The sequence below is a fragment of the Seriola aureovittata genome, chromosome 3, assembly GCF_021018895.1.
Source record: "Seriola aureovittata isolate HTS-2021-v1 ecotype China chromosome 3, ASM2101889v1, whole genome shotgun sequence".
NCBI lineage: Eukaryota > Metazoa > Chordata > Actinopteri > Carangiformes > Carangidae > Seriola > Seriola aureovittata.
This window is the reverse complement of record NC_079366.1, coordinates 7,751,840-7,778,920: the sequence shown is the minus strand read 5'-3', so window position 1 is coordinate 7,778,920 and position 27,081 is coordinate 7,751,840. Positions and strand designations below refer to the sequence as shown.

At 44.2% G+C, this 27,081-nt stretch overlaps 2 protein-coding genes across 2 annotated transcripts; one reads left to right on the top strand and one right to left on the bottom strand.

The window, feature by feature from the left end:
• The first annotated feature begins 243 nt into the window (after nt 1–243).
• On the top strand, nt 244–24,394 carry LOC130166569 (von Willebrand factor A domain-containing protein 7-like). Its single transcript, XM_056372255.1, has 18 exons — nt 244–1,344; nt 15,501–15,693; nt 17,540–17,676; nt 17,812–17,956; nt 18,187–18,280; nt 18,837–18,965; nt 19,791–19,977; nt 20,086–20,255; nt 20,467–20,579; nt 20,695–20,811; nt 20,919–21,092; nt 21,221–21,353; nt 21,503–21,655; nt 21,899–21,991; nt 22,427–22,698; nt 22,895–23,028; nt 23,481–23,640; nt 23,777–24,394. Exons 2-18 carry the CDS (start codon nt 15,508–15,510, stop codon nt 24,155–24,157), a joined length of 2,778 nt encoding a protein of 925 aa, XP_056228230.1. The 5' UTR covers nt 244–1,344; nt 15,501–15,507; the 3' UTR covers nt 24,158–24,394.
• Nucleotides 1,628–8,251, bottom strand: LOC130166570 (prostaglandin D2 receptor 2). Its single transcript, XM_056372256.1, has 2 exons — nt 7,728–8,251; nt 1,628–6,034 (listed from the first exon to the last, which is right to left on the bottom strand). The coding sequence occupies exon 2, from the start codon at nt 6,025–6,027 to the stop codon at nt 4,609–4,611; it is 1,419 nt and encodes a 472-aa protein (XP_056228231.1). The 5' UTR covers nt 6,028–6,034; nt 7,728–8,251; the 3' UTR covers nt 1,628–4,608.
• Nucleotides 24,395–27,081: the final 2,687 nt, after the last annotated feature.

Genomic DNA, 27,081 nt, shown 5'->3' with positions numbered 1-27,081 from the left:
GTTGACTTAAGGACTCCTGTCTACTTTGGTTTTACCATTACGTCGTAATTGACACTTGTAGTTACATGACCGCTACCCAACAAACGTTACATAGTCTTGTTTTACTGGTATCTACAAATATCTGTGTACAAACAGGGCCATAACCAGGACCTAAAAAGTACTAAGGCAAAGGGACTACAGGTATACAACATAAAGAAGGAGACATGACCACAAAAAAACAGGTAACTTTTGGAATTTATTAAACTAAAAAATACTCCCAAATTACATAAGATATTCCTTTATTAGTCCCACATTGGGGAAATTTGCAGTGTCACAGCAGCAAAGTGACAGTATAAGAAAGAAAGCAAAGACAGCAAAATGTCAGTAACAAATACTTAAATATAAATAAATAATAGATAATAATATAATGTGTACAATTCAATATTTACAAAAAAAAGCAGCAAATTAAGTATATTGCATGGATGGTGTGTATTACTTATTGCACATTGTTGCACATGGAGAGTCTGTCAGTTCCTGGTGTGTGTGATCTACTGAGTGCAGTGTTTGCTGTACAGGAAGGAAATACCATAGGTTTCCTGTACTGTGCTGTCAGAGTGTACTGCATGGGGTGGGAGACGTTTTCCGACAGGGGTGAGAGCTTTGCCACCATTCTCCTGTCACCTACTACCTCCACAGTTCTTAGTGATCACTCCCCTCCTCCTCATGGTCGTCCCATTCCAGGCTGTTCTCTGGTCATCTCTGCTCACTGAAAGATTAACTTTATAGTTTATAGAGATAGATCTAACAATAGTAAACACACTTACATATTTCTGTCTCAGTGTCCATTAGTGTTTCCACCAGTTGGACATGTCCTTTAAGCTTCAGTCCTCACTGTCCACACTGACATTCTGTAGATAAAGTTGTCAGAAATCATTTCTTAATGAAGATAAAATCTCCCCCTGATTCTTGGGAAGATCACGAATGAATATGTGCAATTATATTTCTGTCTAAGCGTTGTGAAAGTCTCCTACAGTTCAACCTGTGCAACAAGAGATAGGAAATTTCCTAACTACACTCCCACTTCCTTTAAAACCATCAGTCACAGCAGCAACAAATTCATGTGACTGAATGTGCTGTAAGAGCATAGCAATCCTCCCAGCACTATCAAATATACAGTGGTACAGAGGAAGTCTTGTCCTCGGATGCTTTATAAGAAAAGAAGGCAGGAACTAGTTGAAGGAGTGTCAGCTACTGAAACCATCCTCAACCACTTGTATAATCTGAGAGAAAACAACATCTTTTCTATCAGAATTTCTTCACCAACTGAAGCCAAAACAACTGCTGGTCCCATCTGGGAACCCAGGGGTAAGTACAATACTGACATTTACAGAAACAAGTTGATTTATTATTTTCTCCACTTTTAAATGATCTTGTATCATTTAATATGTAGACTGTTATTTCTTCATATGTTTACATCCATTTCACAAAATGGTGTGATGTTAATTCTTACTAACTTTATATGAAAAACCACAGCATCAACCTGTTTGTTTAAGATTTATATTCTGGAATCTATTAAACTCTTATTCACATTTATACACCAAGGAAACAGTGACATTTACTGGCGAGAGATCAAACTAACACAATAATACATAATCTAAACTTTATTAGACCCTGTTTGTCTACTTAAGTAAAAGTGACAATATCTTTAAAATACTCCATTACAAGTAAAAGTTCTGCATATTAAAATAAAATATCTGCTACAGAAAGAGTACAGTGTCAGAAAAATGTACTTAAAATACAAAAAGTAGAAGTACTGTCTCTGCAGTAAGACTGATGTTATTATACTAGAGACAAGCCAAGAGAATCAAGGTCAAGTATAGCACAGCGTCCCTTGGGCCTTGCAATGTGTGTCTTTGACCCAACCAGGGTTGTGAGATTTTTGAACTTGTTCTTTTGCCCTTTTTGTTGCTTTTAGTGCCAAATTTCATGATTTACGTTCGTCTGTTCTGTCTTAGCCATTTTAAATATTTAGGGCAAAGGGCAAATGTTGAGGCAGTATTACATGAGGAATTTTGCAGGAATGTGGCAAAAGGTGCATGGCACATGTCATATTAGATTATTAATACTGACACATAAATGTATAAGCAGAACGTTACTGCCGTAGTGGCTGGAGGTGCAGCTAGTGTCACACACGTGCAAGTCACAAGCAGGTCCCAAGTTACTGTGGTCAGAATCAAGCAAGTTGAGTCCCTGCTGTAAGTCAAACACAAAACTGTTGCAGCTGTTTAAACCTTATAAAGCCCTTCTTGTTACTTTTACCATAAATCTCTAGGTGGAACTTGAATTGTGCTCCCTTCTCTTTCCTCCTCCAATCCAAATTTTTAGTAATTCTTGGACTTAGCCCCTCCCCATTATAGCTGCCTTGTGTGTTTTGGTCTACTGCGTCCTAGTAAGTTACCAGGTTTGTGGGCTTTGCACCAGAAATCACCCGATCATGTTTCTAAAACAAAATGTAAGTTGTCAATATGTAGAAAAATACAAATAAATCATGAAAAAAATGTCAAGTCCATTCAAGTCAACCATCTCCAGTCTAAGTTAACTCTTAAGTCATGTGATGTCATTTCCCCACCTCAGCAGTTGCTTGGTCCAGATGTTCTCAACCTAGGGAGTTGGCACAACAAAATTTTGGATACTTTAACCTCTGGGAGCCAAATATTTAGATGAAACCATCAGAGACATTGGAACTGATAACAATTCATAGTCATCTGAAAGATGAGAAGGGGACCTACCCAACACACTTCTTTAGTTAAGGAGCCACAAGCCAAAAAGATTGGAAACAAGTAGTTTAAATTAAACTGTGAGAGATGTATTTTTTTAGTTTTTAAATGTAAAATCCTTGTTGTCAAAGTAGCAAATAACTGCAGCTGTGAAATAAATGTAGTGGAGTAAAAAGCAAGAGATTTTTCTATGAAATATAAACATATGGAAAGATGTACTGAGTCACTCTCTAACTCTCAAACACAATTCAACTTTTTTTGTTTATTACAAATGCATATTCTTCTTTGGTGTGTGTGTATGCACCAGTGTATATTATAGTACATGATAGTCAAAAGAAAATCATTGACATGCAATTCGACTTTAATTCTATAGCTAACATCTGTCAGTTGTAAGTACTGTAGCAGTGCATTAAACCCCTTTAAAGCTTACATTCTTCCCTTATTTCTTATCTGTACCAACTGTTTTTCACAGTTGATGCCTCTTCCTCTGGCTCTATCGTTTTCAACATCTTATGTTGTGAAATTTCTCGCTGTTCAAATGCTGGTGGATTATCTTTTATCTCATGTGTTGCTGTCTTTTCTGCAGTAATTTTAATTCTATTTAAGTCTTTACTCACATTTGTTGGCCTTGTCTCAAATGCTTGTCAACTGGATCTTCCAACCCCTGCCTTAGCGAAAACTATTTGGGTGGGGAGGGAGGCTGAATTTTATCTTTCACTTTTCTTTTTTTTCACTTCTCTTAAAGTTCTTAATGTTTTCTTTACATCTTCTCCTTGACAGAAACAAAGTGAGATAAAAATAATGTGCTGGAACTGAATGATTGAGAGGAAAAGTGGAACTTTATATGTCAGTGTGATCTGTTAGATTTAATCCTGTGCTGTCTTTATATTCTGGATCTTCACTCTCTAATATTCTCTCCAAATTACAACTACCTCTATGGTAATCCCATGTTGCTGTGGCCTACATTACACCTCAGCCTGTGTGTGTGTGTGTGTGTGTGTGTGTGTGTGTGTGTGTGTGTGTGTGTGTGTGAGTCCAATTGCGTGGGATGAAACCAGACAATTGCGGTGATGGCGATGAGACAGTCAATCAAAATGGATATCAGATATAATCAAATCCAATCACTCAGAAAGGTGGTCAGACATACAGCAGTTCAGATTTAAAGTGCTCCTGGATTACAGGAACTGAAAAGCACAATCCTACCATGTAATTTCACCTCTGTTTATGCAATCAGTGCTATACTGCTCTCTGGTGGCCAGTAGGGCACAAACACTCAATCTCTTCGTCCTCTATCTCTCGGTCTTTACTGTTTCTAGCTTGTGATCCCTTAACAAAAGCGCTGTGTACTTGTGTCCCCTTGTCACAATTTGCATAGGACTTTCCTTTCTCATGTTTTATTTGAATACATTTCATTTGAATACGGGCTCGAAGAAGCAACATTATACAGGATTTCACATGAAAAAAAGGATAGATCAGAAAAATCTGTAGGTTTCAAGACATCAAATCAAATCGCACCTGTCAACCTCATGGTTGCCATAGAGGAAAAGTCAGGGAATCACCAAAGTCAGTAGGATTCATCCACAAATGTCTGTATAAAATTTCAAGGGAAGCCATGCTGTAATTGTTGAGATATTTCAGTCTGGACCAAAGTGGTGGATAAACTGACTGATGTTTCTATCCTTACAGCCATACTACTGGAAAGGATGGAAATATTGTATCAAAGCACACTAGTCACTCCTTTCCCAAACACTTTGTGGTGGCCACAGCTATAATACGATAGGTCCGAGGCCTTCTACACAAAGACATATCTGACATGTTTGAAAATAAGCATTCTGCTTTCTCAAACATAAAGCTAGAAATCCAGTACTACCTCATCTATGCTCCATCTCATTTTTTCATTCATGTCCTTATTCTCCATGTGAGGGTCTTCAAGGAATTCAGAAGCCATAGGCGATGGGAAGGGCTGTTGGATGTCAGGTGATTTACTGGGTGACAATGAACCCTTTGGTGACCCTGGTGTTGCTGGGCTCACATCTCGACTGCTTTTCCTTCTAATATGAGCTCGTATACTTTTCCCTGGGACCATCAGCAACCCTCCTTCCTCTTCTACCAATGTGGCAAACACTGCTCCCAGACTCTGCCGTATCCTTTGACAGAAGTGTGGGCAGCTGAAGGCATACAGAATGGGGTTCAACACTGGATTCAAGAATGCAGTGGTTGTAGCTAGGGGCAGACCCACCTCCACTAAACTGAGGTTATTCCTCCGGTACTGGGCCGTCAATTCAATCATGCAGAAGATGTGATAGGGAGCCCAGCACAGTGCAAATGCTGCAATCACAAATGTTACCATTTTGATGAAGCTCTGGGACAGCTGGCCCTGATTGATCTGATTCGAGGTGGTGGGGGACAAGGTAGTAGGTGTTGAGGTTAAAGATGGACGGGAAGTCAGAGGCTTATTAGTTTTGGTGTTTTTTTGGGTATTTGTAATTCCTGATCCTCCGTTTTTGTTTGACACAATCAGTGCATCAGTTAGTCTCATGGTGCTCTGCTTCCTCCTCTTGCTCCTTTTCCTCAGGATGAGACCTATTTGGATGTAGCTCCCAGCAATCACAGCCAGGGGAAAGAGGAAAGCTAGCAGCAACTTGGAGATTGCTGTTGCCGCATGCCTTACTTTGCAATCTCTCTCCAGAGTGGCTTGAGAGGATAAAATCAAGGCAAAATCATGATAGCACAAATTCCGCCCATCATGTTTCTTAATAACTGAACGGAATAAGGTGTAAGGCAAGGTATTAATCGCTGCCCATAGCCAACCCAATGCACACACCTTCCATGCTCCTGCCACTGACCGATGATTCTGGCACCACACTGGCTTGACCACCAAAAGTAAGCGGTCCAGTGAAATTGCTGCCAGCAGGAAAGCTGACACAAACATGTTCAAGAAGAAAATGGAAGCCTGTGTTTTGCAAAGTGGGTTGCCAAGCTCCCAGCTATGGGCGTAGTAAAGGTATGAGGTAAAAAGGGGGAGTGTCAGGGTGGCTAGGAAGTCAGACATGGCGAGGTTGAGCACCCAGACAGAGGCTACTGTGCGCTTTCGCAGGCGGAAGCCAACCACCCAGAGGATCAGGGCGTTCTCCAAGATCCCCAGGCAGGAGAACAGACCATGGATGCAAACAACCACCGAATTAGCCTCTTTGTTGTTGTTGTTGTCGCTGTGGTTCTGCATGTCCTGTAGCAAGGGGCAGAGGAGCTCCCCCCTGGTCATGTTTGACATTGGTGCTCTGAAAAAAAGAGGTAGAAAACAGTGACAACAAACTAATGGAGAACTGATCAGACTGGCACTGGTGCTCATAGGGCCTTTGCTTGGTTGAAAGCTAATTGCTATGTATGTGACCTCCTGCAGTAGCTGGTGTTTTTAATGCATGCTCATGGTTGTTTACAGAGGAAAGAAATTACAAAAACAATATCTTACACGCATGCTGCTGATGGTGGTGATGGTGATATGACCAGTAGTTGCCTTTAGACAGCTGATAAATCACCACTTCCTTTCTTCATATACTTTGGGTAAATGAAATAAGCACCATACTCTTCTCGTTTGATATTCTTAATTGTTCAATTACAAATCTACGTACTTTGCTGTCAAGGAGACAGTTAAGAAAACCTTGTTAAAGTCAATTACACTACTAATTGTAAGGATTAAAACAACATGACTGACATGATTACAGATGATGGCTCCTGTTGAACAGCATTATTCTTGGCAGCAGGGACTTCCAACTGTACAGCCATTACCTGGTATAATCAATGTCACCAAGAAAATAATAAGTCAGGAATGACCTAATAAGGCTATTTGTCGTTAGCAGTAGCTTCATTGAAGTTAGCTGTAAAGTTGGTACAACTGGCTAGCTGGTAAGCCACCAGAATCATGAAGACTGACTTGATGGGCTGCATGCATGGTAGGGACTGTATGTCGCAATTTTTTTTTTTTTTGCTGCTGCAAGACCTGTTGAATGAGAACGAGAATATTCTGTACTCTGCTGGGATAATTATGCTTAACACATCTTAGTTCACCCAAAAAGAGGAAGCAGAGAACCAGTTCCTATTTGCTGTATACTGATACCAATGTTAGGGAGTTTAACACGTGATATAATAGTATAAAAAAAGGTTATATTTCAGTTTATTTCAGTTTTAGTTATATGAGTTGTGCTTCAGAGATAAATGTGGAACATCTAGTTATCACTAAATACAGTAGAATAAAGATTTGACTCCTCAAAATGAATGTTGCATTGTGTTACACACTGCATGGTCACTTACACTGACTGCCTAGATGAGGTAAACACAGCACAGTGTTGGCTCATAAATACAGATGTGAGTATATATAGTATCCATGACACAATGCTGACAGGACCCTTTACTTAAAAAATGTTGCATTGTGAATGTATTGGTGTGACAGCTGCCTTTAGTGTTAAACACTGAGAACGTGAGGCCCAGTGAACTTAATGTAGGAATTCATATTAAAATGTCAGTTGGCTCTTTATCTCAAACTGTTTATCGCAAACTCAGTTTTAGCTGCTCTGCTGTTTGGGTGGTTTTGACATTTAGATGCAGTTGCTAGTTTATTATTGGTATAGCATGATAGGAGCTGATAAGAGGCAATATCTCTATCAGAAGCCATTCTTTCTACATTACAAACCAAAGAGGGACTAACCCTGCCAGCACTTTTTGAAAGTATCTAATGTATGACTGTATGACTGGGTCCAATATCACCATGTTTGAATAAGAAAACTGAATTGTCATTTAAATATAATAGAAAAATCACACTTGTATGAGTAATAGTGAAGCATGGAAAATTTAGGCCTGCAACAACAAAATATTCATAACATGAGATAACAAGCACTAATGTTCAGAGATAGTTACAGATGTGATCACAACCACAGTCAGTCATCAGGATGCTTTAAACTGAATTAATTCACTCACCTAGATGTAAGGTTGCACTCAGCGAGGAGAAGGAAACATTTTAATCTTTCATGAATTCCTGTTCTCGTTCTGTCCTCTTTGTCTTATTGTTACAGACACTCATCCCTCCAGTTCTGCCACTCTGTACAGCTGTTATGGAGACACTCACTGAATCCCTGCTACAACCACACCCCACACAGACACATTCGTACTGACATACTGCCCTTTGCTCCACCCTGTGGGCTGATAAGAATTCTGATGAGTGATACTCCAACTCAGACAGGTATAGACTAGAGGCAGAGGAAAGTGTCCCATGAAAAAAAGAGGAGAACAGCCAAAAAGAAAAAAAGAGATAAGATTTATGTGACATGCCTTTATCTACCCTACATCATCCTGCCAAGGCCGGACTTGTATGAACTAGTTCCTATGACACTTCAGGCTGTGCTGTAATTCCCATGAAAATACACCAAATCAACAAAGCGCAGTCTACGTATATCCAGACATATTTCCACACAGACATCCTCTGTGTCATTATCCAAACACTCCTGGACAACACCAGCAAATGTTACTTACTTGGTAATTCATTGTAGCTATTAGAAAAAAGTGTGAAGAGAAAACGTTTTCCTCCATGGTTACAAACGTCTCTGCCACCATCTGCTGGTGAACACTACTCAATATGAAACAATTATACAAATATTCTTCTATTGAATCAACACAGTACATGGGTTTTCAGTTAAGCGACCTGATGTCTGTCATTTTAGCAGGGGTGGACAAAGTACACAGCTGCATTATTTGAGTCAGAGTATAGATACATCTGGTCAAATATTACTCCAACACAAGTGAAAGTTGCTCAGTCAAATTTTTTACTTGAGTAACATTTCTGGAGTACTTGATTTTAAAAATACTTCAGTATTCAAAAGTAAAAAAAAGTCAATGTCATGGTTTGTTCTCCATACATACCTGCCTTCAGTTGTTTTCCACTCATCACTCCCTTGCTCACCCCATCTGCCAGCCACACCCACCTCGTCAGTCACTTCATTCACCTGTTCACTCAGCTGCAGCTCTTCAGCAATCAAGCCTGGTTAAAAGCTCCACTCTCCTCCACACTCACTGCCAGATTGTTCTTTGTTCCCATGAAAGACTTTCCAGCGTTTACTCTTCATCTGATCTCCCGGTTCCGACCCTGCCTGCTCCCGACCTACCCGCCTCGTCTCTGCCCTGGTAATTACTTCAGCCCTTCTGTTTTTGACCACGATTCTGCCTTGCCTCTTCCTGGTCTTCGTCTGCCTGTTCTCGGGGCTGCTCTGAGTCCTCCACCTCCACTGCTGCAGCGTGTGAGTTCTCCTCGTTTCCCCATTGATCATCGCTGGGACAGAGTCCTCATCTCGACCATCGTGAGTGTTCCTGGGTTACTCACCTGCTGGTTTTTCGGTCCTCTGCCTGGTTCCGACCTACCCTCTGCCAGGTACGGCTGCCTCATCCACAGCTTTATTCTGGGCCCTCGGATTTTCCCCAAGCCCCTCAAAGACTGCCATTTGCCTTTTGAATTGAACTGTGTTTACTTACCTGCATCTAATAACAATAAAAGTCATTACCAATCATCGGTCCTAGTCGGTGCTGCTTTTGGGTCCAAACCTCACCCATTACAGTACAATCTGGCCAGTCATGGACCCAGCGCGCCCCCCGTCTCCACAGAACCACTTTGAGAGAATAGAGGACGTTCTCCAGCGGCATGAAAGTATGATGGCGGCCGCCCTCACCCAGATCCAGCAGCTGTCATCCACCCTTGCTCAGGCAGTTGCTACGTCGAGGTCTCCTGAACCCCCAACACCACCACCACCACCGCCGCCTCCTTCTGGAGCCATCACCGAACCTCGGGTCGGCGCACCCGAGCGTTACGCTGGGGATCCTGACGGCTGCAACCCGTTCATCACGAACTCTTCCATTTTGTTTGCACTCCAGCCCCTCACGTTTTCCACTGAGGCAGCCCGGGTGGCCTTCACCATCAACCACCTCACGGGCCGCGCCCGTCTCTGGGGAACTGCGGAGTGGGAGAAGCAGACTCCTGCTTGCGCCTCCTTCCAGGCATTCTCAGAGGAGCTCCGCAAGGTTTTTGGAATGGGAGTTTCTGGGTCGGACGCAGCTCGTGACCTGCTGAGTCTTCGACAGGGGAATCAGACGGTGGCTGACTTCTCGATTGACTTCCGCACTCGAGCCCGCCAGAGCAGCTGGAATGAGTCGGCCCTCCGTGACTTCTTCCTCCACAGTCTGGCCGACTACATCAAGGATGAATTGGTGTCTCACGACCTCCCATCAACTCTGGACGGGATGATCGAGCTGGCCATCCGAGTGGACCTCCGTATTCAGGCCCGACGCCGTGAGAGGAGACGGGGAACAGCCAGTGGGAACCCTCCCTCACGACTTCGGGAGACCGCCTCAGATCCTGGTGCCGCCTCCTTTTCCGGCCCCCCGGCAGAGGCGTCCGAGCCAATGCAACTGGGTCGCACCAGTCTCTCCCCAAAGGAGAAGGAGCGACGTCGTCAGGCCAATCTGTGTTTATACTGTGGTCAGGCCGGCCATTTCGTCTCTCGCTGTCCAGCAAAAGCCAGGGCTCATCAGTAGGCGGGGATATACTGTTGAGCCAAGCTTCACCCAAAGCCTTCCCCAATCAAAGACCTGTGTTTCACGCCAGGCTCCTCCTCCCGGACGGTTCCCATGCCTTAGCTACATTCATCGACTCCGGGGCCGACGCCAACATCATTGATGAGGATCTAGCACTGCAGTTGGGGATAGACCGCATTCCCCTGCCTCATCCGATCCCTGCCAGGGCCCTCGATGGACACCTCCTGGGAACTGTCTCTCATCAGACCATCCCGGTACCCATGTTACTTTCAGGTAACCACCATGAGACTGTCCAATTTCATGTCCTACCATCCCCTTGCATCCCTCTGATTCTGGGGTATCCCTGGCTCCTCCGTCATAACCCCCACATTGACTGGGCTGCAGGGACCATCCTGGGGTGGAGCCCTTCCTGCCACCAGATCTGTCTGAGACACGCCAGCGTTCCCCAGCACTCAGCCTGTTCCAGCGTCATGCCTACCTTGTCCGGGGTTCCCCCCGAATACCATGACTTTCGAGAGGTGTTCAGCAAGGCCAAGGCCACATCCCTGCCTCCTCATCGCCCATATGACTGCGCCATTGACCTGCAGCCCGGCACCACTCCACCCAAGGGCCGTCTCTACTCTTTGTCTGGCCCAGAAAGAGAGGCTATGGAAGCCTACATCAATGACTCTCTGGCAGCAGGAATCATCCGACCCTCTTCTTCTCCGGCGGGGGCAGGGTTCTTCTTTGTCGAAAAGAAAGACAAGACACTGAGGCCATGCATCGATTATCGGGGCCTCAACGACATCACCATCAAGAATCGCTATCCACTCCCTCTCATCTCCTCAGCGTTTGAGCTTCTCCAGGGGGCCACCATATTCACAAAGTTAGATCTTCGCAACGCCTACCATCTAGTCCGCATCCGGGAGGGTGATGAGTGGAAGACTGCCTTCAACACCCCCTCCGGTCACTACGAATACCTGGTGATGCCCTTCGGTCTCACCAACGCCCCCGCTGTCTTCCAGGCCCTGGTTAATGACGTGCTCCGAGACATGCTCAACCGCTTTGTGTTCGTGTACTTGGATGACATCCTGATCTTCTCCAAGACCCGGGAGGAGCACGTCAGTCATGTTCAGGCAGTTCTCAAGCGCCTCCTCGAGAACTCTCTCTTCGTCAAAGCCGAGAAGTGTGAGTTTCATGCCTCTTCTGTCTCCTTCTTGGGCTACATTGTGGCTCCAGGTAGTCTGCAGATGGACCCGTCCAAGGTCTCAGCAGTCACGTCCTGGCCCATCCCTGACTCCCGCAAGCACCTGCAACGTTTCCTGGGGTTCGCCAACTTTTACCGCAGATTCATCCGCAACTACAGCACTGTCGCCGCCCCCCTCACAGCTCTCACATCCACCAAGGTGCCTTTCCACTGGACCTCTGCGGCTGATGAGGCCTTCCAGACTCTCAAGGCGTGTTTTACATCAGCGCCCATCCTTCAGGTTCCCGACCCAGACCGCCAGTTCGTTGTGGAGGTTGATGCCTCCGATGTTGGCGTGGGAGCCGTCCTGTCTCAGCGGGCTGCGTCAGATCAAAAGCTCCATCCCTGTGCCTTCTTCTCTCGTCGACTGTCCCCTGCTGAGAGGAACTATGACATCGGCAACCGGGAGCTGTTAGCCGTCAAGCTGGCCCTAGAGGTGTGGCGCCATTGGCTGGAGGGGACCAGACTGCCATTCCTGGTTTGGACTGATCATAAGAACCTAGAATACATCCGGACTGCCAAGAGACTGAACTCCCGCCAAGCCCGCTGGTCCCTCTTCTTCACACGATTCAACTTCTCCCTCTCCTATCGACCTGGATCCCGCAACATCAAGCCAGATGCCTTGTCGCGACAATTCAAGGGGGAGGGGGAGGCAAGGGAAGAGGCCGACTCCATCCTCCCGTATCCCTGTGTTATTGCTTCCCTGACCTGGGAGGTGGAGGAGAGGGTGAAAGCTGCTATGGAGAATCAACCAGGTCCTAGCGCCTGTCCCCCTAACCGTCTCTTTGTTCCTTCGGCTCTGAGGTCTGACGTACTCCAGTGGGCTCACTCCTCCAGACTTACCTGTCATCCTGGAATACGGAGGACTTGTGATGTATTAAAGCAGCGCTTCTGGTGGGCCACGCTGGAAGAGGACACTCGTGAGTACATCAATGCCTGTCCTGTCTGCAGTCAACACAAGCCTTCTCATCAGTCCCCTGCTGGGTTTTTGCATCCCCTTCCGGTGCCTCGGCGCCCATGGTCCCACATCTCCTTGGACTTCGTCACTGGTCTTCCCTCTTCTGGTGGGAACACAGTCATTCTCACAGTGGTTGACCGGTTTAGCAAGATGGCACATTTCATTCCTCTCTCCAAGATCCCCTCTGCCAAAGAGACTGCTCAGCTGGTCCTGCTCCATATCTTCCGCCTCCATGGCCTTCCCACTGATGTGGTCTCAGACCGGGGCCCGCAGTTCACCTCCATCTTCTGGCGGGAGTTCTGCGCTCAGCTTGGGGCCTCCGTTAGTTTGTCCTCCGGTTTCCACCCCCAATCCAATGGCCAAGCAGAACGCATGAACCAAGAGATGGAGACAACACTACGTTGCATGGTGTCACGGAACCCCTCCTCTTGGTCCCAGCAGCTCCTGTGGGTCGAATACGCCCACAACTCCCTCACCAGCTCGGCCACTGGCCTCTCCCCCTTTCAATGCTGTTACGGGTATCAACCTCCACTCTTCCCGGCCCTTGAGGGAGAGGCCACCTGCCCCTCTGTCCAGGCCTTCATCCGTCGTTGTCGCCGCACCTGGATCCAAGCTCGAGCAGCCCTTCTCCGAGCCTCTGATCGCTACTCCTCATCGGCCAACCGGCGTCGCACTCAAGCTCCGACTTACCAAGTGGGCCAAAAGGTTTGGCTCTCCACCCGGGACCTCCCTCTCGGGTGGAATCCAGGAAGTTGGCTCCAAGATTCATCGGTCCTTTTCCCATACTGAAGGTCATCAACCCGGCGGCAGTGAGGCTTCAGCTCCCCGGTCCATGCGCATCCACCCCACCTTCCATGTCTCTCGCGTCAAGCCTGTTTTGGAGAGCCCGCTGGTGCCCCCCACTCCTCCTCCACCGCCTCCTCGCCTTATCGATGGGGGTCCGGCCTACGCTGTTCGTCGCCTGCTGCGCTCCCGCCGTCGTGGTCGTGGGCTTCAATACCTGGTCGACTGGGATGGCTATGGTCCAGAGGAGAGGTCGTGGGTCCCTGCTGGTCACATTCTTGACCCTCGCCTCATCACCGATTTTCATCGGCAACACCCTGAACAACCCTCCAGGTCGACCTCCTCCGCTGGGGCTACACATCGGGGGCCATCCGTCCCTCCCATGCCTGTTGACTTGGAGGGAGAGGGGGTCTCTTCCTCCGAGGAGGACTCATCCTCGGATAACGAGGGTGCCCTCCTCCAGACCCCCTCCGCCCACCCGGCTGCTGTGATGGACTGGTCTGGCTCCGAGGAGTTTTAGTCCCTCCTCCTGGCCCCCTCCTCCCACCCGGCTTGGTGCGTTTTTGGGACGTCGGGAGCCGTCCCTTGAGGGGGGGGTTCTGTCATGGTTTGTTCTCCATACATACCTGCCTTCAGTTGTTTTCCACTCATCACTCCCTTGCTCACCCCATCTGCCAGCCACACCCACCTCGTCAGTCACTTCATTCACCTGTTCACTCAGCTGCAGCTCTTCAGCAATCAAGCCTGGTTAAAAGCTCCACTCTCCTCCACACTCACTGCCAGATTGTTCTTTGTTCCCATGAAAGACTTTCCAGCGTTTACTCTTCATCTGATCTCCCGGTTCCGACCCTGCCTGCTCCCGACCTACCCGCCTCGTCTCTGCCCTGGTAATTACTTCAGCCCTTCTGTTTTTGACCACGATTCTGCCTTGCCTCTTCCTGGTCTTCGTCTGCCTGTTCTCGGGGCTGCTCTGAGTCCTCCACCTCCACTGCTGCAGCGTGTGAGTTCTCCTCGTTTCCCCATTGATCATCGCTGGGACAGAGTCCTCATCTCGACCATCGTGAGTGTTCCTGGGTTACTCACCTGCTGGTTTTTCGGTCCTCTGCCTGGTTCCGACCTACCCTCTGCCAGGTACGGCTGCCTCATCCACAGCTTTATTCTGGGCCCTCGGATTTTCCCCAAGCCCCTCAAAGACTGCCATTTGCCTTTTGAATTGAACTGTGTTTACTTACCTGCATCTAATAACAATAAAAGTCATTACCAATCATCGGTCCTAGTCGGTGCTGCTTTTGGGTCCAAACCTCACCCATTACAGTCAAAGCTTTTTTCTTCTTGTCGACACATTGTTGTATTGAACATATAGAATAAAAACTCATAGACAGCCAACTACAAGCAGTTTATCTGGAAATAAACAAACATTTAATACCTTGACATGTTTTCTAAAGTTGGACAGCAAATTTCTGTAGGTAATGATGAATTTTGGTCATGTTAAACATAGCATACATTTAAAAAAAAAAAAGGAATCTTTATTTAATTAAAAAAACTTTAAACATGGACTTGAAGCATCTTCTGCCTCATCTTTATCTAAAGAAACCATTGTTAGGCCACTGCCAAGTTCAAACTGAGCTGTTGAAACATGCAGCAGCACAACAGGACAGCGCAGGAGTTGACTGTGATTGCTTCTTCTCCTGTGATCGACACTGAGAGAATGCTGACTGCGTAAAAAAATACTGTCACTGAAAAAATGCAGAAATCAAGAAAAAATCAGGAGATTGGGATTGAAAAATACATCATAATGCAAACACATCAAAATAAAATACAATAATAAGATTGTAAGCTTGTAATTTTTTTCAATGTCTGATTTATTTTTCAGGGGAATTGTTTTTAGTGCCAATACATGGTTTAGTGCCAATACAGATTTTTTCCAAACCAAGTGTTCAATGCCAATGTTTCCTTTTTCTGTTCAGATTTTGTTTTCAATGCCAAATTTTATTTTCGATGTTAACATTTTACTGTCACTGTTTTAGCCCTATGAAAAACAAACTGTCACAGGATTTAAACTCTGTTTCTTGTCTGTTTTCTTGTATACAACATTTGACAAGTCAGAACATGGGTCAATTGAACCAAATTCATTAACAGTCATTTTCCAAGTATTTGTCAGTTAACCAACCTGATAACTGATAATGAGTCCTTTTTTCCCCTGTAGATTAATCATGACTTCAGTGTTGGGAATAGCACTGCTGGGCTGGGCCCTGATGGCAGGACACACCGTGGCCTTTGTCCCTAACGGGGGTAGAGTGTCCACTCATGTCAGCATTACTCGAACAGCCCTATTGGATAAGGTGAAAGAGACATGTCGGGCAGTGGCTGAGGCAGCAGGTCATGAGTTCAATCCCACGGTAGGTTGGAAACTAATAAATATACAAGACAGCACAAACCTAGTCATACAACATGCAGAAACATGCACACTTAGAAATACACACTCATTCACCCACATTTTAATTCATTGTGTGTTTAGATTCATCCTGAGTGTCAGATCAGACACATAAATACACATAAAGGTTCACTCCGTGGTTTGTTCATGCCACATTTTGAAAGGAATACTTCTACATTTTGGAAATTTGCTTATTGCCTTTCTTGGCTTTGAAGTGTCACCCAGAGAGATGCCCCCTTTTTGAGACCTTCACTGTCCTAAATGAGACTCTTTTTCCAGGGTGGCAGAGCTCTCAGGGTCTCTTTCCATGCTGAGAGCATCAGGTCTTGATGATGCAGTGGGCCCAATCCCAAAGGTTGATAGTCTCTTTTAAGTGTCAGTTGTGCAGGAGCTAAACCTATATGGGGTTAACCTTCCCAATCTTGCCTGACCCTGAGGTTGGCACTTTCCTCTTCTACCCCCTTTCTAGATACACCAGGGAGTGGCCTCACTGATGGGGACAGCCTGATAGTTAGTCACCCTATCATAAATTAAGTCTAACAGTTCCTTGCATACAGTTCCTTTTCCTAAAGGAACCTCAAAGAAGAATCTATTTTAGACCATAATACGAGTTAACCTCAAACCATCATGTGGAAGAGGCTTACCTTGAAGAGGTGTGGAGGACCAAGCTGAGTTGGTGTGTGATGTCTTCTCTCAACAAAGTTTATGCCTTTATTTAAGGACAAAAAGCAGTCTCTGTGTGGTACAGAGTGACTAAACCCTAATCTAAAAATGAACAAAACAAAAAGGTACAGAGTCGTCAGGAAAGTGAAAAAGAACAACGCTTTAGATTTTCCTGCCTTATGGTAATTTGAGGAACTAATTCATCCTGTTGTTCACAAACATATACTTACATGGACAAAAGTAATGGTTGCTGTTATAAGGAAGAAATATGGTGTGCACAGGCAACAGGCACTTGTCAGGATTTGCGAGGTAAGTTGGACCCAAATGCAGTCAACTCTTGGGAAACGGTGCAGCAGGTTTATTTAATCAAAAATCAAGACATGAACAGACATGATCAAAACGTGAACGTGACATGAACAAACCCTGAACCGACACAGACAAAGGGAAGCACAAGGACTATATAGACACAAGGGAGGCAAGGGTGATTGAACACAGGTGAAACACATTAGGGCGGGGCAGACAATCACAGACACAGGACCAAGACAGGAAGCAAAAACACTGACACACATGGAAACCAATTACAAAATAAAACAGGAAGTGCAAAAACTCCAAAACAAAACTAACAAAAAGTGTCTGCCATAGCAAACCATGACAGAACTACTATAAGGAAAAGTACAATCTGCACAAATCACCGTGGTAAGAGTTTGCTACTGAGACTTATGGACAGTTCCTTCTTGCTCTTACAGGAGTCACTGAGCAAAATACACTTCCTCTTTGAATTTCAATTTTAAGTTACAGAAGGCCTAATATTCAAAGTAAAACATGACAATGTAGAAAATAAAGTAATGTAGAATTTAAAATAGTGTAAGTAATAAGAAATTCATGTAATGAATAATGAGAAATAATACTGACATATATGAATTTGAAACATAAAAAGTTATCAGTGAATAGAGCCAGGATAACCGCTGCTGGCAGTGGCTTCGTATTTAGCACAAAGACGTATAAGAGCAGTATCAATCTTCTCATCTAAGGAAAGCAGTGGAGGATCCTTTGTACAGCAGCAGTGAAAGGTTCCATAGGCTCATTTTTAAAAACAACATTTCCAAATTGGCTCCATTGTTAAGGTAAACAGTCTCTTCTGTCTCCAGGGTTCCTCTCCTGAGGAGTTGGTTCAGGCCTGTCTTGGACCCACAGCAAAAGGACAAGTGTCAGGTGCCAAGTTTCACTCTGCTCTTCAAGAAATCTACAACCAGAATGGACTGGTAGACCGTGACTTTGTCAACAGGTGGGAGAAAGATTGAAACAAATCAGTCATTAAAAGGCAGTACAATAATGGGACAGAGTGTGTTGCAAAGATTCAAGGATTTATGATTTTTACCCATACACTTACCAAGTTACTACTTGTGAAAAATTGTTTCAGTGATCCACACCACTTCAACTCAGAGGCATTCCTGCAGGGACGTGGCCTAATCACAGAGGGAATGGTGGCCATTAAAGCTAACATTCGCAAGGACAACTTCCAAGCTGCCAGAGAAACACTGGGCAGAGTTCTTCATACACTACAGGTGAGACAGCAACTAGGCATAGAGAAGTTTAGATGAAAAATGAGAAAGAAAGCGGAATAACCATCAGGCACAGACTGGAAGACAGAATGATGAAGGCTAAAGGAAGCAGAATAAGTGAAAATAGAAACAAAACAGAAGATTTAAACATTCACTTTACTGTGTGTACAAATACTGAATATGAAATGTGTATATATAAAAGAGTGGATGTGTGTGTTTCCATGTGTTGTCAGGACTTCTACAGCCACAGTAACTGGGTGGAGCTGGGAAACACAGAGCCATACATCAACCTCATTCGCCCAGATCGGCCACTGGAAAACCTGGCAGGTGTGTGTATGAGCATTAGTGTATTTGTCATCTCCACTGGAGGACTATGTTTATATTTCTGTGGGTTGAGTATAATGTCATAAAGTAGATAATATCCATTCATTGTAGTTTGATAAAACATCTGGGAATATGCATAGATCAAAAAGAGCAGAGTGCATTGTTTTGTCTTCATGCCATGGCCATGGAGACTGCTCCATTCTGATTGGCTGGTGGGTGTGTATTATTTTCAAACCACTGCTATTAGTTAATAGCAATTAAACTAAATTACTGGCTGGAACTACTACGTTGTTACCTGACTTTCTAATCATTTTAGTCATAAAAATTATTTCAAGGTAACATTACACATATTTCACTGTTGACAAGAGACTGTAGTATATGTGGAATAATTCACTCCAAATCATGTTATTAAAAATAAAGCACAACCAACCACACAGGTTTTTGTGGATTATCTTAAAATGTACTCACAAACAGCAGCTGTCAAGTTATGAAGTGAAGCAATGGTCTGGACACAAATGTATTGTTTATCCCGTCTCTTGTTCACACTTTGCCTGCGTAGATGTCAACACTGCCACCTGCAGGGACTGTGCCAGTGGAACATGCCCCAATTCCATTCTCCCCAACATCCTGAATGAGAAGAAGCTCACATCAGGCTACATGGGAATCTACTCTTCCACCAAGCCTAAAAGTATCAGTGATAGATATATCTCCAAACCACATTCTAATACATAACCCCATATTAATTCAGAATCATAAGGAAAACAAAGGGAAAGTGAGAAACCTGTAGTCACTGACAACAGTTACCATGACAGCATGTGCAGATGCAGCCTCAAAATCCATCACGTTAAATAAAAGCAGTTTTAACTGACCTCAAGGAGGACATTAACTTCCCCAGCATGTCAACATTTTTATGAGATTATTACAAAACCATAAGTTACTTAACTTACTGCGATTTACAGAAGGTTAACCAAATAATATTTTATGTTGTTAGAATGCTGATCTGTAAATTTAGAATTAAGTAATTAATTTAGATCAATGCCACTCATATGTGGGCTTTTAATATGTGGTAAGTCACTTCTTAAAATCACTTCCTGAGATCATCATCGTATTTATGATATTTTGGAGCTGTTTCCCTGTTTCCAGCCTTTATACTAATCCAAGGTAACTGACTGCTGTCTGTAGCTTCATATTTATTGTACAGTTTGTGTATTTTCCAAAATGTCAAACTAATCCTTTCACACCGTATAGATTATCTATAACGGTTAACCAATAAATAACATACATCACCTCTACTCAGACATCCAAGTTGCCCCAGTATTTAATGGGCTGTAATAAAGCATTAAAATTAACATGCACCACTCATTAACCAGGTGTTCAAAATCATGTTTGTCTGACCTAGAGTACAAGACAAACAAAATTAAATTGTACCAGGAAGTTCAATCTACCCATAAAAGCATTAGATATCATTTTGGACCAACAACCAGTTTGACCTGTCCCTTCTGTCCTGTGCCAGGTAAATGTAGCCATGGAGGTGCAGCTGACCTGACTAGCACAACAGTTCCTCGTGGTGGCATCAACAAAGATGAGCGTCGCTCTGACAACGTGGCCTTCCACAATGCTGCTGTGAATGCAGCCACCGCTGCAAGTCTCCAGCTACTGGAAGACATCCGGTTAGCTGCTGGGGACAATGACTTTCTGAGGTATGACGGTCAGATATGAAAAATATCTACTTGTGCATTAATGAAAGAAAGCATATTGAAAATTATACTATAGGATAAAAATAAACATTCTGTCTTTCTTTCTCACAGAATGATGGGGATTGCCCGCTCATCGGTCGTGTGCTTTGTTATTGACACCACTGGCAGTATGTCTGATGACATTGCTCAAGCCAGGGAGGATGTTTATCAAATAATTGACAGCAAAAAAGGAACACAGGATGAGCCCTCTGAGTACATCCTGGTGCCCTTCAATGACCCCAGTATGAACCCTTCTACCCTTCTGATCATGTTTAGGAAACCATTAGTAGTGTTAGACCCCTAACCATGCCATAGCATGTTATACATGTTATGCTTGATTCTAAAGTTGTAATACTAGTACATAATCTCTTTTAAAATAGATAAATCTGCATACAGTCACAGTGTTTCTGTAGGATTAAATCTTAAAAAAAAGTTTTCGTTTTTTTTATGTAGGTTTTGGACCGATGATCAGGACAACAGACCCCGATAAGATGAAAAAAGAAATCTCTAAACTCAAAGCACAGGGAGGGGGAGATACCCCTGAGCTGTGTCTGTCAGGACTTCAGGTACTAAAGCTAATATATTATCATATTGTAACTAGCATGGTTGTTGATTGGATATTTTTATGGTTCCCTGAGAGACCATAGTGATGTGGGAACTGACCAGGTTTTGTTTCTCCAGCTGGCTCTCACTGGTGCCCCAGCCTCCTCCCACATCTTTGTTTTCACTGATGCCACAGCCAAAGACATCGCCCTCATGGACACGATTGTTGCTCTCATCAGGAGCACCAAGTCAACGGTAAATACTGACCAACACCAATGATGGAAAATGTTCACTCAGTGTATTTATGTGAATTTAACTTGAAAAGCTGGGGGTCTAATCTCCACACGAACTAATCTCCACAGGTGTTATTCCTGCTGACCCCGGCCAGTAGCAGGCGTCGCCGTTCCCTTGGTGCTGGTTCCTTTGAAGACTACAAGGATCTGGCTGTAGCCTCTGGAGGCCTGGCCATCCAGGTGTCCAAAAAAGAGCTGCCTCAGGCAACAGACGTCATCCTTGACACCTCTACTTCAGCTCTGGTAGGACGCTGCAGTTCACCTGGTTCATCCTGTACAATCTAAAGCATGTAGCAGGCCTTTAGTGGTTGGACCAGTTTGAAGAATCAAAATCATTCAGTTTTCTCCTCTTGCTCTCCGTACTGCTTTAGGTTACAGTTCTTCAGCGAGCAAGGAACCCTGGGAAGCAGGAGACTTTCCCCTTCGTACTGGATGAATCTCTTCAAAACATCACCATCTACATCACAGGAACATCCATTACTTTCACACTGACCAACCCTGCAGGTAGCTCGCCAGTTTCAATGCAATGTTTCCACCAGTTGTAAGTCATGTGTATGAGACTTGTTGGATGTCCATCTGTTTCGCTGAGAACATTGTTATGATAGACTTGGACTAAGTATTCATGGCGAATAATACATGGTAAACATTTTCAGGTGTGAGTCAGAGCAACACTGAGGCCAGTGGTAAACTGGGGACCGTTCAGACAGTGGGCAACCTGAGAAGAATTCGTCTCAACGCTGACAAGCAGACAGGAAGATGGCAGATCAACATTAACTCCAACCAACCATACACACTCAAAGTCACAGGTAAGATACTCTATATTTGTTAATTACACTTGCACTTCCTGTTCAGACACGCTGGTGAAATTTTGTCCTCTTGCCCACAGATTGATCTCCTGATCAAAGTGTTTCTTATCAGTAGCATATGTATTCCCTCTGCTTTCAGTCCATGCAGTTTGAAGACTGATGCTCCTTCTATCACAGTTGTTAGGTTCACTGAGTTCTTAGTGTGTATCTGTATTTACTGTAAGTGTGTACTTGTGTTTCCAGGCCAGAGTACCATTATGTTTATCTATAACTTTGTGGAAAGCTTCAAGGGACCTCACCCAGGTTTTGCAGTACTCAGTGGGCGTCCACAAGCAGGTAACATACGTAATAAATTAATTTCATTGTTTCACAACAGTAATATATTTGTACATTGCGGCATTTTTTCCAATCATAGAGCATGTTCTGATGGTTTCACAACCATAATATCAAATGTGTTGTCCATGAATTATCATGTGATAGCTATAAAATATACACATGTATTGGTCAGTATGTAGTTAATTGCTGACCATGTTATCTTAGGCTACAACATCGTCATCTAGTGGTGAAAAGTAATTAGTGCACCAAAGTGACAGCTGCCTATGACAACCTTTCGACCACACATTTCAGCCCATGAAAAGGATGTGAAAATCGAGGCTCCTTTCCACTACCCATGCTAAAAATTACTCTTGAAACAATGAACCAGTTTTACCAATAAAAATGAATTTTCCTCTCATTCTTCTCCCTACTTTCCTTCTCTCCTCTGGAAACCAGGCCAGCCAGCCACCTTGATGCTCTCAGTAATGGGAAGGAAAGGTCCGTCCTCAATGAGTGTTGGAAACATTGGCCTATTAACTGTTTCTGGTCCTGAGGCTGTGAGCAATGGTACGATGACTGACATGGGTAGCGGAGACTTCCTGGTGACTGTTGACATGGTCCCTGAGGGGGAATTTGTTGTCTTTCTGAAAGGAACAGACAAAGTGTCAAACTCTGAATTTCAGAGGCAGTCTACCACCCAGATGTCTGTCTCCAAAGTGAACATCCAGGTCAGTCTCTTCACGTCCTCCTCACAATCTGTCTACCCATTCATGCAGCCTCTGATTGATGATCAATAACAGAAACCACGGGGGTAGCAAAGGAATAGGCTTACTGTATCTAAAAACTTATATAAATATAAACTACAAGAATGACATTGTTGTTCTTCACCTGCCTTTTTCCCTTGATCTTCCATTTTCTTTCCAGGCTGCGGTGGACAGCAGTGTGGAGCCAGGAGAAACCTTCAAGCTCCCCTTCAGTGTAATGACCCAGGGCTCTGGTGGTCAGTTTGAAATCAGCGCCAGAAATGACAGAAACTTCTCCATGTCCTACTCAAGCAGGTGAACTAAAAAGACTTCCTTTTTTAAATGTCCTTATCAACACTGAAAGGATACGTAAACATTTTGGGAAAATGCTACTCCCCTTCTCACAGAAGGTAGGTTGTGGAAAAGATACTGCACCATTGACTTCAGACCAGGTTTTGGTTGGTCAATCACGCAATCGCTTTCCACTACCTCAAGATAACAATGCATCTGACCACACCTCATTTTAAGCCCAACATGCACATGGGCACTCACATTGGTGCAATTGCTATGCAATGTGGGTACTGGATGGGGAAATGACAACTGCGTTGGTCTGAAACTAGAAAAAACACTTGTGTGTTGCGGCAAAGTAAAATCTGGGTGGAGTTACATGTGCAACCCTACCCACGATTTGGAGTTAAAGTAAGGTAGGTCACATGTTATTACTCCACACAAACAGATTACTTAATTTTTCTGTCTTCTCTTGACAGCCTCACCTTGACAACTGGTAAATATACTAATGATACGTTGACCATTACGCCACCTGTCAGCACACCATCAGGCACTGATGTCACTCTGACTGTGCAAGCCAAGTTGTCCAGTGGTGTTGACTCCAATTACGTCGTGTTGAGATTGTCTGTTGTCACCAAGGTATTCAGACACATCCTGGATCACACATAGTTGGAAGGAGTGAAATAAATAAATACAAAAGCTTTTGGACATAGCCAAAGAACACATGCACAGAACACATAAATTCCTCACCTTCCTTTTTCTGTTCTCTTTTCAGATTACAGATTTTGTTCGGCCTTTGTGTGAAGTGGTTAGTGTGCAGGCTGATGATTGCCCTCAAGATGTTTCTCAGTGTGGACCTTTCAGGTGGGAGCTCTCGGCCAATCTCACTGATGGAAACGGCACTGGGATCGAGAGAATCTCCCTGCAACAGGGTAATGGATCCCTCTCATATACCTCTCTGAGTGCTCCTGTTGTCCAGGCGAACTACAACGCCTCCTGCTGCTCGCAGATTGTGGAGTTCATAGCTGTAGATAAAGTTGGCAATGTGGGAAAATGCTACCATTCAATTGTTCGTTCGGATGGCCCTCCTGCTTTAACTCTGTCATTGCCATTGTGGTTGTGCCTGCTGGTGTCTGCTTTTGTAATCAGGCCTTGAAGGGCTTAGTTTAGGTTGTGTCTTATGTCTGTATGCTGCATCAGGTATTGGACTGTTGATGATTTTAAATTACTCAAATCAATTTGCTACCATGATGGACTGAAACATTGGTGACAGTCATCTTAATCCCAGATATTCTGCTAGCGCAAAGTGTGAGCACTGATTAAACAATGGATGATGAATGTATACTTAAATTGTCTGAAACAAAATGTTTACAATAAATACTGTTGTACTTAATGTTTGCACATTTTTCAGTTTCAGTTTTAGCAACAGAAATCATGTTTTGGTTAAAGATACCCATATTTTGAGAAAAATTAATAATAGGTTTTAATGTGAAAGGATAAAGGAAACTAACAATAACTTGCATAGTGAGTAGCTTTGAAGATTCCTGTTCTTTGGCGTGAGATTTGAGAGATTGGCACATCTTGGCAAGCCTGTATGTTAACCAAAAATATTAAATTATAGTGCATTTGTCATGGGTCGCCATGACGGACATTTTATGTTTGAGCTTTTGTGTTATGCTTGCACTTTTAGTTTGGTAATTTCTTGTTTTATTTTTTTTAGTTACTTTCCTTGTTTCATCTTGATGTTTTGACTTCCTGTCTTTGTCCTGTTTCCAGTCCTTGTTGATTGTCTGCCCCACCCTAATGTGTTTCATCTGTGTTTAATCACCCTTGCGTCTCTTGTGTCTATTTAGCCTCTGTGCTCCCCTTTTTTGTTTCAGATTGTCTGTTCTAGACCCAGTGCTTCTGTTTAAACCCCATTGTGTTTCCTCATGCTTCTGCTACCTGTTCAAGTTCCTTGTGTTACCTTGTGCTTCTGGTTCCTGTTTGAAGTGCCCTGTGTTTCAGATTTCTGTTCATGTGCCCTGTGTTACCTGTTAGGTTGGTTCACCAGTTTTGAAAATTCTCCTGTTTATAAACATTTTTCACCAACTCCCTTGTGTTGGCTGCATTTGGGTCCAGCCTTACCTTAATACATGACACTATGAACTGACCAAAAAATGGATCCAGCAGCCTATGCCAGCTGTCATTTGTGCAGTTGCCTAATGGGGAGCCAAACTTCCAGACCCCTTTGTACGTTGGCTGACCCGCTGTCAGATTGAGATCTGGAGGACCATGAGGCGTCTCCTTTTTGGGGATCCCAGCTAGCTTTTCCTGGGAGTATCTAGGGGTCGGAACCCCTGGAAAGAAATGCACATCAGAGATGCTGGTTCCCCAAGAAGCCTCAGCCCCAGAACTCCAGCTTAAAGCCCCAGTCACAGCCCTAGCTGCCCAGCTATCCAGAGCCTTTGCTGTCCTGTGAGTATGAGCCTTCGCCAACCACCCCAACACATCAGCTGTTTCAGTGTCAGGGGTCCCAGTTGACTCCTCCCTTATTCCCGAGTTGGTGGTTCTGGGCAACATGTCACCTGTCCCTGGCTGACGCATCACCAGTTCCAGCATCGTGGGTCCCGGTTGATATTACAACTGCTCCTCATGTACCATCAGCAGCCCAGCTGACTCCTGATTCTGTCGGCGGTCTGGCCGACTCCTGATTCTCTGTCGACGATCCAGCTGACTCCTGATTCCCAGTCGGCTGCCTGGCCAACTCCTGCTCGTGTCCCATTGGCGGCCCGCCCGACTCCTGCTCGTGTCCCATCGGCAGCCCAGCTGAGTTCTGATTCTGGTTCCCCAGTCAGTGGTATAATATGTGACAGCATTTTTCGATTTAATTTCAAATGGTGTCATTTGCGCAGTTAAAGATAGTATGTTCTTGATTTGTCCGATAGGACAGAGCACTCACCTCACTCCGTGCCCAACACATGCACACACGCCAAAACAATCAAAACGTGAGGGGAAAACCATAAATTGTGAAGGACGTGCAAAATTACCACCACACACACAGTTAAAGGGGTGTGAAGCTGGGGGTGAGAAACTCCGGACACCGATCCCTCCACCGTCCAAGCGGCCACACTATCACCGGCCCTGCAGTACTCACGCAATGAAAAAAAGAACACAGCAACAAGTTAAAAACCATACAAAAACAACTGCTGCAATAAATATATTAAAAACCCTTGGGGGAAAATTAAGGGAGTTAAATGCCACAGAGGGCTAATATAACAGAGGGACTAAAGAACTAACAGAAATCATTTAATGCAACAAAAAGCGAAATAATGCCAAAAGAATACAAAAGAAACTGTATAACGAGTGAAACAAAACTAGTTGAATTAGTTAAACAAATGAAACAAAACAATATAACAAAACAAAACAGCAGTGGCAGTCTGTCTATAATAAAAGAGAACACAAGCCAATTAAATAACAATTCTGCCAAACCAATAATAAAAATGCATGAACAAAGAAAGGTGGCGTATTACTTCTACACAATTCACTCTACATGTGGTTCAACATGCGGGATACCCAGGAAGCAGGACCTACAGCAGGACAAACCATGCAGAGGGTAAGCCACACAATCAGAAAACAAATGTCGCAGAAGGAAGGAATTAAAAAAAAAAAAAAAAAAAAAAAAACGTACCACACAATATGTGTGCCAAACAGTATACCAGGGACCATGAGGAGGCAGCAGCAGAGAGAAAGCCGGTCTGCCGGTTTAAATACACTGATAAATGAGGAAGTGGGTGGAGCTAGCCTGCTGTCTAATCCTACGGTGACCTGGGAGGGACATTCGCTACCGGTCACACATGCTTTATTAAGTATTGGGTTTACAGCTCAGTTAAAAAAGTAAGAGTACAACTGTTAAAAAAGCAAGGGCCTTAAAACTGTTGGGGTATTGTTAGTTTATAAGGTATGAAGTTTACAAGGCTATCAGAAATTAAGAAAGTATTCATGTTAAATAATAACTTTAAATTAACTAATGTTCCTTGAGGGCACCACCCTGAAACAGGATAGCCAGTATTGGTACAGTCTCGAATGGTACTATTACTT